The sequence below is a fragment of the Piliocolobus tephrosceles genome, chromosome 13 (genome assembly GCF_002776525.5).
Source record: "Piliocolobus tephrosceles isolate RC106 chromosome 13, ASM277652v3, whole genome shotgun sequence".
Classification (NCBI taxonomy): domain Eukaryota; kingdom Metazoa; phylum Chordata; class Mammalia; order Primates; family Cercopithecidae; genus Piliocolobus; species Piliocolobus tephrosceles.
Genome location: NC_045446.1, coordinates 114,207,080 through 114,219,755, shown reverse-complemented (window position 1 = coordinate 114,219,755; position 12,676 = coordinate 114,207,080). Strand labels below are relative to the sequence as shown.

Below are 12,676 nucleotides of genomic sequence, written 5' to 3'. Positions count from 1 at the left end.
AAACAGAAGGAAAAAGAAAAGAAAAGAAAAAAAAAGAAATGCAACTGATGGAGAAGAACTTCTTCAACTTGATAAAGCGCATCTACAAAAAATGTACAGCTAACATCATACTTGATGGTAATAAACTGTAAGTTTACTTGCTGGGATAAAAAACAAGGCAAAGATGTACCCTCTCATTAACATCATACTGAAAATCCATGCTAATGAAATAAGGCAACAAAAGGAAATAAACGGCATACAAATCGGGAATGAAGAAATAAAACGATCTTTCTTCACAGGTGACATAATCATATAATAAAAAAGTCACTGAACAAGCTACTGGAACTAATAAGTGATTACAGCAGGGTTGAAGGATACAAGTTTAATATACAAAAGTCAATCACTTTCCTATATACCAGCAATGAACAGGTGGAGTTTAAAATTAAAAGCACAATACTATTTATATGATTTCCAAAATGAAAGACTTAGGTATAAGTCTAACAAAATATATGTAAGATCTACAGAAGCAAAAACAACAAAACACTGAAGAAAGAAATCAAAGGACAACTACATAAAATGGCGAGATAATCTATGGTCATGGAAAGACTCAATATTGTCAAGATGTCAGTTATCCCCAACTTGATATATACATTAACTGCAATCTCAGTAAAAATCTCAACAAGTTATTTTGAGTATATTGACAACCTTATTTAAAGTTTATGTAGAGAGGTAAAGCCAACACGACATTAAAGAAAAACAAAGTTGAAAGACTGAAATTACGTGACTTTAAGACTTATTATAGGCCGGGCGCGGTGGCTCAAGCCTGTAATCCCAGCACTTTGGGAGGCCGAGACGGGCGGATCACGAGGTCAGGAGATCGAGACCATCCTGGCTAACATAGTGAAACCCCGCCTCTACTAAAAAATGCAAAAAACTAGCCGGGCGAGGTGGCGGGCGCCTGTAGTCCCAGCTACTGGTGAGGCTGAGGCAGGAGAATGGCGCAAACCCGGGAGGCGGAGCTTGCAGTGAGCTGAGATCCGGCCACTGAACTCCAGCCTGGGTGACAGAGCGAGACTCCGTCTCAAAAAAAAAAAAAAAAAAAAAAAAAAAAAGACTTATTATAAAGCTACACGCCATACCCACTTTCGCCAGCACCCAGGTAGAGAACCAGAGGGCCTGAGGACAGGACTGCCTCACCCACTACCACCACTGCAGGCACTGATGCTTGTCATCTGGGTGCCTGGGGATCAACCCACCTTACCCACAATGAGATATCATCTCCCCACAGTTAGAATGGCAATTATCAAAACAACAAAAAGTAACAAAAGCTGATGAGGATGTAGAGAAAAGGGAACTTTTACACAGTGTTGGTGGGAATGTAAATTAGTACAGAAATTGTGGAAAACAGTATGGAGATTTCTTTTTTTTTTCATGGATATAATTGTTTTTTTAAAAATTATTATTATTATACTTTAAGTTCTAGGGTACATGTGCATAACGTGTAGGTTTGTTACATATGTATACTTGTGCCATGTTGGTGGAGATTTCTTTAAAAAAAACTTAAAAACAGAACTTCCAGATGACCCAGCAACTCCACTACTGGGTATCTATTCAAAGGAAAAGAAATCAGTGTATCAAAGGGCTACCTGTACCCCCATGTTTACTGTGGCACTATTCACAATTGTCGAGATACTGAATCAACTTCAGTGTCCTCAACAGAGGGACACAAAGAAAATGTGGTATATATACACAATGGAATATTATTCAGCCATAAAAAAGAATAAAATCCTGTCATTTGCTGCAACACAGATGGAACTGGAAGTCATTATGTTAAATCAAACAAGCCAGGCACAGAAAGACAAACATCGCATGTTCTCACTCACATGTGGGAGCTAAAAATGCTGATCCCATAGAGGTAGAAAGTAGAATGAATGATAGTTAACCAGAGGGTGGGAAGGGAGGAGGGGATGAAGAATGGGTTAATGGTTAATGGTATAACCATACAGTTAGATAGGCAGAATAAATTCTACTTACTGGTAGCACAGTAGGGTGACTCTAGTTAACAATAATTTATTGTGTGTTTCAAAACAGCTAGAAGATTTGAAATGTTTCCAACACAAAGAAATCATAGTGTTTGAGATGACAGATATCCTAATTACTCTGATTTGATCATTACACATCACACATTTGATCATACACATTGCATGGTATAAAAATATCACATGTATCCCATAAATATGTACAATTATTATGTATCAATAAAAATATGTAAGTAAAGCTACAATAATCCAGATAGTGTGGTATGGCAAAAGACAAACAGATTGATGGAACAGATCAAAGAGATCAATGGAACAGAACAGAGAACCGAGTCCAAAACACACAACCACATAAATGCAGTCAACTGATTTTTAACAAAAGAGCAAAGGCAGTATGATTAATAAAAGATGGTCTTTTCAACAAATGGTGCTGGAACAACTGGACATTCACATGTAAAAAAATGACTCTAAACACAGATCTTACACCTCTCACAAAAATTAACAAAATGGATCATACAGAAAAATGTAAAATGCAAAACTACAAAACTCCTAGAAGGTAACACAGGAGAAAATCTAAGTGACTTTGGGTATGGCAGCGACTTTTTTATATATAACACCAAAGGCACAATCCACGAAAGAAATAACTGATAAGGCAGACTTCATTTTGCTCTGCAAAAGATACTGTCAACAGACGAGAAGACATGCTACAGATGGGAAAAAAATGTTTACGAAAGACTGATAAAGAACTGTTATTCAAAATATACAAAGAACTCTTAAAATTCAATAAGAAAAACAAATGACTCAAAAAATGAGCAAAAGACCTGAACAGACACATCATCAAAGAAGATATACAGATGACAAATAAGCGTGTGAAAATGTGTTCCATATTATATGTCATTAGGGAAGTAAAAATTAAAACAATGAGATACAACTACACACCTACCAGAATGGCCAAAATCCAAAATACTGACAACACGAAATGCTGGCAAGGATGTCGAGCAACAAGAACTCTCATTTCTTGCTGGTGGAAATGCAAAACGGGTATAGCCACTTTGGAAGACAGTTTGGTATTGTCTTATAAAGCTAAATATATTTTTACCATATGATCCAGCAATCGTACTCCTTGTTATTTACTCAAATGAGCTAAAAAGTATGCCCCCACAAAAACTTGTACATAGATTTTAAAGTAGCTTTATTCATATTTGCTAAATATTGGCAGCTAACAATACGTCCTTCAGTAGGTGAATAACTAAACTGTGATACATTCAGATAATGGGATATTATTCGTACTAAAATAAATGAGCTATCAAGTCATAAAAAAGCACTAGAGGAAACATACATGCATATTTCTAAGTATAAAAAGCCAATCTGAAAAGGTTACATACATACTGTATGATTCCAACTACATGACATTCTGGAAAAGGCAAAACGATGGAAGCAGTAGAGTTCAGTGGTTACCACAGGATAGGGTGTAAACAGGGAGGAATAGGCAGAGCACAGAGGATTTTAGGGAAGTGAAAGTACTCTGCATAATACCATAATGGCAGCCAGATGACATTATGTATTTGTCAAAACCCATAGAATGCCTAACACTAAAGGTGAATCCTAATGTAAACTATGGACTTTGGGTAATAATAATGTATCAATGTAGGTTCATCAGTTCTAATAAACTGTACCACTATGGTGCAGGATAGTGACAGTAGGAGAGGCTGCGCATTTGTGGAGCAGAGGGTATGCTCTCTGTACTTTCTGCTCAATTTTGCTGTGAGCCTAAAACTGCCCTAAAAAATCAAGTCTACTACTAAAAAATACAAAAAACTAGCTGGGCGAGGTGGCGGGCGCCTGTAGTCCCAGCTACTCGGGAGGCTGAGGCAGGAGAATGGCGTAAACCCAGGAGGCGGAGCTTGCAGTGAGCTGAGATCCGGCCACTGCACTCCAGCCTGGGCGACAGAGCGAGACTCCGTCTCAAAAAAAAAAAAAAAAAAAAATCAAGTCTAATAGAAAATCGAACCAAAAAACCAAACCATAGCTCTTCACCATCTTCTAATACTTCACCCAGATCAAAAACAGCTGTTTTCAACATGGATCAGAGGGCAAAACCATTACCTTTTCTAAAGTTCATCTTCCAAAAACATCTTAACTGGCAATTTAAGGCTCACAGGGCGGATTAAATAACTTACTTTTCAATTTTCTTCTTTTGTTCTTTTTGCCTTTTTTGTTCTTTTACTTGTTCTCTCTCAATATCCATGAAAAGTCGTCTATGTCTCAGGTACTGCTTTTGACGCTAAAGGAAAGAAGTTAAAATTACTAAGATTCTGCTTTCAGAGGAATTTCCAAGGAAGAAAAATATTCTTATACCATAGACAAAAACAAACACCAAGCAAACAAAAATAGATGATATAGAAGTTACATGGGATTAAGTCTTTAATTTCCTTCTGTCTATGATCACTCAGGATGTCACATACACAAGAATTTTACATTTTCAAGCACATAGCTATTATATGTTAATAGGCAAACCAGAGAAAGTATTTACTCTGTGTTACTCTGAAATATTTACTCTGTGTTCCCAAGTAGTAAGTACCATAAAAGCAGGGCCACAGAAAGAATGTAGAAGATATTTTATAACAGAACCAATAGTTACTTTAACTTTTCAAAATTAAAACAGTATCACAAAAGCATACTCTAAGCCTAGCCTAACATGGCACGGAGGAGGGTAGAAGGGCTGAGGTATACTAAAGCCTCAGACTCACAAACAAAACAAGTAGAATAAAAGCAAGTGCTACTAGACTGTATGTGATCTGTTCATACCTCTGGATTTATACATACTTTTTTAAATACACAAGCTATTTAATGAGCAAAAAGCATGTCTATGTACATATCAGAGTAGTGCAGGGCTTTTTGCTAAAAATTATTGAAGGTCTATACTCAATACTGATGATGCATCAGAATCTCCAGTGGTATTTTTAAGAAACAAAAATGCCCTAAACCTCCGTTTTCTGATATCGATTTGGTATATCTGGTTTAGATCTAGGCATATTTGTATTTTGAAAAACACTCTCCATCTGATTCTGGTGCATGGCCAGGGTTAAGAACTATTGGTTTAAACTAACTTTAGATTGAAAAGAGAAAAAAAAAAAGAAAGCCATAAAGTAACTATCTTCCTTTAAATAAGTTATAGTGGCAAATATACATTAGCTGGAGAAATTTATTAGTATCAAATAATTGGTTTCACATCAATGTACCCTAACTCATAGGAGCTTAGAAAAGAAATTCAACACATTATAACGAGTCAAGCAACTTTTATTTTATTTATGAAATTTGTGGTATTAGCTCTTTTATGTGTTAGGACACAACAAATTGTTTCCAATTTCTCATATGTTAATACTATCATAGTAGAAATATTGGTGTCCAAAAGCAGTATCATTACATACCTCTTTCTTATCTTCTTCTTTATCTATGCCAGACTGAAATGCCAGTGGAGCTTGGAATTCAGTGCTCAATCCTGATTGATATCCATCATAAGCCTGTTAGAAGGTCCAGTCACACAAAGTGACAAAATTACCAAAAACTACCCCATGAGCCATTCTGATATTTTTATCTATTCTTTTCTTTTGCAAACTTGGGCTTAACTGGATAAAGCAGCAAAAATAAATAAATAAATAAAAAGGGGGCTATAAAGAATAAAATCAAAAGAGAATGAAAGGAAGCCATGTCAGAAGGAATTAACCAAACATAAAATAATAAATAGAAGAAAAGGATTCAGGTCAAAAATATGAATAAACAAAAAATTAAAATGTTCAGAAAATTCTTGTAAAGTGGTCACTTGAAATCACTGCCATGAGTACACTTGGAATAGAATCTAGGATAAATAGCCAGATTCCTTAATATTTCCATTCTACATATGATCACTTTGAATTTATACAACCCTCTTAGTGTGCATGAGTCCAGAGAAAAATATCATATCAAACAACTGGAATGGCATGGAGGAAACAGGCTAATTTCCACCCATGTTTACTGGGGAAGTCTTACAACATAACTTGGTATAGCTACTTGGACATTAGATAGGTCAAATAATGATCTCCAACTTTTAGAAATAAAAAGTTTAAAATATTTAATCTTTAAAGTTTAAAAGTTATTTATCTTTCAACAAGGTTGCAGGACACATGATCAATATACAAAAATCAATTGTGTTTCTATACTTGTAAAGAACAATCTAGAAAGTAAATTAAGAAAAAATTTACATTTACAATATCTTCAAAAAGAATAAAACACTTAGAAATTTAACAGAGGAAGTGTGAATTTTATACTCTGAAACATACAAAACATTGTTTAAAAAAAAATGAAAGATGACCTATATAATGGAAAGACATCCCATGCTTATGGACTGGAAGACCTAATATTGTTAAGATGGCAGCATTCCCCAAATCAATCAACAAATTTAATAAATCTCCATCAAAATGTCAGTTGTTCTTGGCAGAAATTGACAAGATGATCCTAAAACTCTTGTGAAAATGCAAAGGATCCAGAATAGCTAAGACAGTCTTGAAAAAGAACAAAGTTAGGGGACTCACTCTTCCTAACATCAAAACTTACTACAAAGATACAATAATCAAGACAAATTGTACTAATTCAAGGATATATATGCTATAGATCAATGGAATAAAAGTGAGAGTTCAGAAATAAACTCTTACATTTATAATGAATTGATTTTCAATAAGAGTGCCAAGACAATTCAATTGAAAAATAAATGTCTTTTTAACAGATGATTCTGGGACACAGGTCATCCACATGCAAATGAATGAAATTGGACCTCTCTCTAACACTATACACAAAAATCTACTCAAAACTGATCACAGGCCTAAATATAAGAGCTAATACTATAAGACTGAGAAGATCGCATAGGAGTAAATCTTTGTGATTTTGGCTTAGGTAATGGGTTCTTAGATATGACAATAAAAGCACGAACCATGAAAGAAAAAGTAGACAAATTGGACTTTATCAAAATTAAAAACTTTTGTGCTGCAGAGGAAACCACCAAGAAAGTGAAAGGCAACCCACAGAACAGGAGAACATTTGCAAATCATATGTATCTGATAAGGGACTTGTTTGTGGAACATATTATGAATTCTCATACTCAATAATCATAACACAAATAACCCAATTACAAAATGAGCAAAGCATCTAACAGTTCTTCAAGCAAGATCTACAAATGGTCAGTAAGTACATGAAAAGGTATTCAATATCATTAGCTATCAGGAAAATACAAATCAAAAGTACAGTGAGATGCTACTTCACACCCACTTGGATGGCAGTAATTAAAAATATAGATAATAACAAGTGTTGGTGAGGATGTGAAGAAACTGAAGCCCTCAAATATTGCTGGTGGGAGGGAAAAATGGTGCAGTCACTTTGGAAAAATCAGTTTGGCAGGTCCTCAGAAGGTCAAGCACAGTTATCACACGTTCCACCAATTCCACTATGAGGTGTACGCCCAAGAGAAGTGAAAAATATGCCCACAAAAAAAAACTTGTATACAAATGTTCACAGCAGTATTATTCCTAACAGCCAAGAAGAAATAAGCCAAACTTCCATCAATAGATGAATAAAATGTGCTATATGCACAAAATAGAATATCTTTCAGCAATGAATAGGAACAAAGTACTGCTATATGCTACATCAATGGATTTTGAAAACATCTGCTAAGTGAAAGAAGTCAGTCACAAAAGGCCACATCTTTCATGGTCTCCTTTATACAGACTATCCAGAATAGGCAAATCTGTAAAGACAGAAAATAGCTTAGTGGTTGCCTAGGACTGGAGGTGGGGCTAAAGGGAAAAGGGGAGTGGTACAGGACTTTTAGGGGGTGATGAAAATGTTCTGAGATTGATTGTGGTTAATGCCACAAACACAACCTGTGATTTTTGCACAATCCTGTAAATACTAAAAACACTGTATACTTTAAATAGGTCAATTGTATGGTATGTGAATTACAGTCATTCATTATTTGCATATTCCATATTTGCAAATTTGCCCATTCACTAAAGTTTATGTGTAATCCCAGTACTCATGGTGTTTTTGCAGGCCTTTGCAGACATGCATACAGCTGCGAAAAATGTGAGTCACCCAATATGCATGTTGCCAATTGAGGCTGACCAAGGTGATACTCTGCCTTTTTGTTTCAGCTATCATACTGTAAACAAGTGTCCTTTTTACAGTCTATTTGGTGCCAAGTTTTTGCATTTTTGTGTTCTATGTTAGTGATTTCACTGTTAAAATAGTCCCCATGCATAGGTGAAGTACTATCTATTATTACTAAGCACAAAAAGTCAGTGGTGTACCTTACGGAAAAAATATGCGTGTTAGATAAGCTTCATTCCAGCATGAGTTACAGTGCTGTTGGCTATGAGTTCATGTTAACAGATCAACCATATATATTAAATAAGGTGTTTTAAAGAGAAATATATATAAAATAAGGTTATGTAGTGATTAGCTGACAAAAATGGTATGACCAGAGGCTTGCAGGAATCTACCCCAGTATCTCCCCTAGGAGCAAAAATTCAGTATTTCCTGATTCAGTGTTTGTAACTTTATATAACACAACTACTATGCATAACAAGAATAAACTGTATATATCAATAAAGCTATTATTATTTAAAAAGTTATTTGTTTTGTGACTCTAAAAGTCTGAAAATCTATACAGCAAAATGTTAATGAGAAATACCTCTAAAATTTTTGGTTATCTTTTTCATTTGTGTTTATCTTCTCTACAATAAAAATGAAATTACTTTCTGTTTTCAATAAAGAAAACTGAACTCCCAGTACTGGCCAATGATGAAACACACTTTGGGTTCTCTCTCTTGCTCTCATTGACTGTAACTAAGACTTCCAGGAAATGTAGCTCCTGGGATCTGGAGAGTGTAGGGGGTAACCTAGAGAGAAGTGAGCTAGAAAGTGGACCCCTTAATTCTGTGTGTGAACTGGCACATACCTCAGAATCACCCCTGAACTGCGCACGCATGAGACAGACCTATAGGAGTATAATCAAAGCTCTGAAAACTAAACTAACATTGGAGCCACTGTGCACAGGAGAGATCACTTACAGTTGGAATTTAACCAGGTTGACTGCCTGCTAGAACAAACAAACAAACAAAAGATACAATATTCTTCAGAGGATTTTAACAGAAACCTGTCTCAAAATATAATATTAAAAATGTTAGCCTGGTGGCTAACATGGTGGCTCATGCCTGTAATCCCAGCACTTTGGGAGGCCAAGGCAAGTGGATTACTTGAGGTCAGGTGTTCAAGACCGGCCTGGCAAACATGGCAAAACCCCGTCTCCACTAAAAATAAAAAAAAAAAATTAGCCAAGCGTGGTGGTGGGCACCTGTAATGCCAGCTACTAAGGAGGCTGAAACATGAGAATCACTTGAACTCAGGAAGCAGAGGTTGCAGTGAGCCAAGATCACGCCACTGCACTCCAGCCTGGGTGACAGAGCAAGACTTCATCTCACACAAAAAAAGTCTAGGATACAACTTAAAGTTAGTTGACAAAGAAGAAAGCAGGAAGATGTGACCAATTTTGAGGGGTGAAGATAATAAACAGATCCCAACTCCAGGGTGACCCAGATGTTGAATTACCAGACAAAACCTTTAAAGCAGTGATTAATACTGTATCTATGAGGTAAAGGCAAACCCAGTTGAAGTGAAAGAAAATATAGAAGTTCTCAGCACAAAAATAAAAACTATTTAAAAATACAGACCCAAATTTTAGAGACAGAAAAACACAACATGTGAAATCAAAAATTCACTGGATAGACTCAATAGAAGAATGAAAAAAAAGTCAGTGAACTTGAATCTACTGGATCAATATAAATGATCCAATGTGAAGAACAAAGAGAAAAAACAAGACTGGAAAAAAAATGAACAGCATGTCGATGATGCATCTGTGGGACAATATCAAAAGGTCTAACATTTGTGTCAATGGAGTTGCAGAAGGAAAGGAGAAAATAATTGGTACATAAAAAACATTTGAAGACATAATAGCAAAAAACTTTCCAAATTTGGTCAAAGATACAGATTTACAGATTGAAAATGTTCATCATACCTGAGATGGGATAAACTAAAAATCATTATGCCCAGACACATCATAATTAAACTGCTGGAAACCAAAAAATAACAAGAGTTTTGAAAGTAGCCAGAAAAAATAGACATATTACATATAGAAGAACAATGATGCAAATAATTACAAATTTGCTATCAAAGACTGGAAACTAGAAGACAGTGAAACAATATTTTTAATGTGCTGAAAGAAAAGAACTGTCAATCCAGAAATCCATATCCAGTAAAAATATATTTTAGGACTGATGACAAAAGATATTCTCAGATGAAAGAAAATTAAGCAAATGCATTGCTACAAGACCTGCACCACAAGAAAAGGTAAAGTTAGCCGGAAAATGATACCAGGGAGAAATTTGAAACTTCAGGAATGAAAGACAAGCAACAAAAAGAGTCAATAAGTAGAGACTCTCGGCCGGGCGCAGTGGTTCACGCCTGTAATCCCAGCACTCTGAGAGGCCGAGGCGGATGGATCACGAGGCAGGAGTTTGAGATCAGCCTGATTAACATGGCGAAACCCCATCTCTACTAAAAATACAAAAATTAGCCAGGCATGGTGGCAAGCACCTGTAATCCTAGGTACTCAGGACGCTGAGGCAGGAGAATGGCTTGAACCCGGGAGGCGGAGGTTGCAGTGAGCCGAGATCACACTACTGCACTCCCGCCTAGGCAACAGAGTAAGACTCTGTCTCAAAAAAAAAAAAAAAAAAAAGTAGAGACTCTCTCAAGTTTTTCACAAAAACATGTATGATTATTGAAGGCAAAAAAATGGAGTTTTCAGTGTAGGTAGATGGAACACCTATGACAATTATAACATAAAGGGGAAAGGGTAAAATGACCTATCTGATTATAAAGCTTTTACATTTACTTAATGTGGTAAACTATTAACTCAAAGTAGACTGTGAAAGGTTTGGTATGTATATTGTAATCCTCAGAGCAACCATTATAAGATAATATGAAGAGATAGAGCCAAAAAGATACTAGGTCAATTAGAATGAAATTAAGTGATATTCAAATAAAGAGACTTCTGCTTGAAGCCACAGTACAATAATAGAATGGAATTTACCTTTCTCCTGAAGGCTGAAAAAACAAAAAACAAACAAAAATCTATACAACAATGGTTTTTAAACACTGGCTATGAGGAAACACAGGATGATTACTTCTCATAGACAGGAAACAAATGTGGTCAGCACTACAATTGTCCTAGCTTACTGCCTGAATAATTTCTAGTCCACAACATGGAGAGAGGTATTCCAGACAGACCTTGGCAGCCTCTCTGGGGAATGACAAGAAGAAACCACACTGTACCTTTAGCACTTTGCTTGCAAATCTCAGCTAAATTTCCAAGTTCATTGCTTCTAAGTTATGTCTTCCATACAACTGTAGGACACAATTTAGTTAAGCTTCCTACCACTAAATAACAAGTTTTACCTTTCCCCCAGTTTCCAATAATATGTTCCTCATTTCCTTGAGCTTCACTGGCAGTATTTTTATTTATTTATTTGTTTGTTTGTTTGTTTATTTATTTATTTATTTATTTTTGAGACAGAGTTTCCCTCTTGTCGCCCTGGCTGGAGTGCAGTGGTGCGATCTTGGCTCACCGCAACCTCAGCCTCCCAGGTTCAAGTGATTCTTGTGCCTCAACCCTTGCAGCTGCGATTACAGGTGCATGCCACCATGCCTGGCTAACTTTTATATTTTTAGTAGAAATAGGGTTTCACCATGTTGGCCAGTCTGGTCTCAAACTCCTGGTCTCAAGTGATCCGTTCACCTCGGCCTCCCAAAGTGCTGGGATTATAGGCATGAGCCACCACGCCCAGCTGACAGTATCTTTAATGTACACATTTCTACCAATATTTTGCTTCTAAAAATGAAGATATTCTCTAAAATGATGGCCAGGAGCAGTGGCTCACACCTGCAATCCTACAACTTTGGTAGGCTGAGGCAGGAGGATCACTTGAGGCCAGGAGCTCAAGACCAGAGCAGGCAATACAGCAAGACGCTCTCTCTACAAAAATAAAAACATTAGCCAAGCATGCGTAGCACAACCTGTAGTCCTAGCTACTTAGGAGGCTGAGGCAGGAGGATCACTTGAGCCACCCATTTGAGGCTTCATTGAGCTATGATTGTACCACTGCAATCCAGCCTGGGCAACTGAGTGACAATCTGTTTCAAAATACAACAATAATTTAAAAAATGATAAAGGCTTTCTCTGTCATGGGCCTCAAAATTCTTCACCTCTATCCATTATCCATTTTTTTAGCCATTTCCACATTTTTTCAATATTTGTTTTAGCAGCACCCCATTCCCAGTACCAAATAGCTACAAACAGGAAACAACCCAGATGTCCATCAATAGGAGATTGAATAAACAAACTGTGATACATTCAAATAATGGAACGCTATACAGCAATGAAAAGAACACATTATTGATGCAGCAACATGAATGAATCTCAGAAACATTATGCTGAGTAAAAGGAACCTTACACAACAGGATTCATACTGTATAGGAAGGTCTAGAACAAAGAAAACTGCTTGTGGAAGAGT

General features: G+C 36.3%; 1 protein-coding gene across 2 annotated transcripts in view; it reads right to left on the bottom strand.

Moving 5' to 3' along the window:
* Positions 1-12,676, bottom strand: part of CCDC15 (coiled-coil domain containing 15) — a 93,614-nt gene that overhangs the window by 36,761 nt on the left and 44,177 nt on the right. For both annotated transcript variants that reach the window (XM_023208548.1, XM_023208549.1), the window contains 2 exons: positions 5,447-5,539; positions 4,196-4,299 (listed from right to left, as the gene is read on the bottom strand). In XM_023208548.1, coding sequence (XP_023064316.1) covers positions 4,196-4,299; positions 5,447-5,539 — 197 coding nt within the window. The remainder of the gene's footprint in view (positions 1-4,195; positions 4,300-5,446; positions 5,540-12,676) is intronic.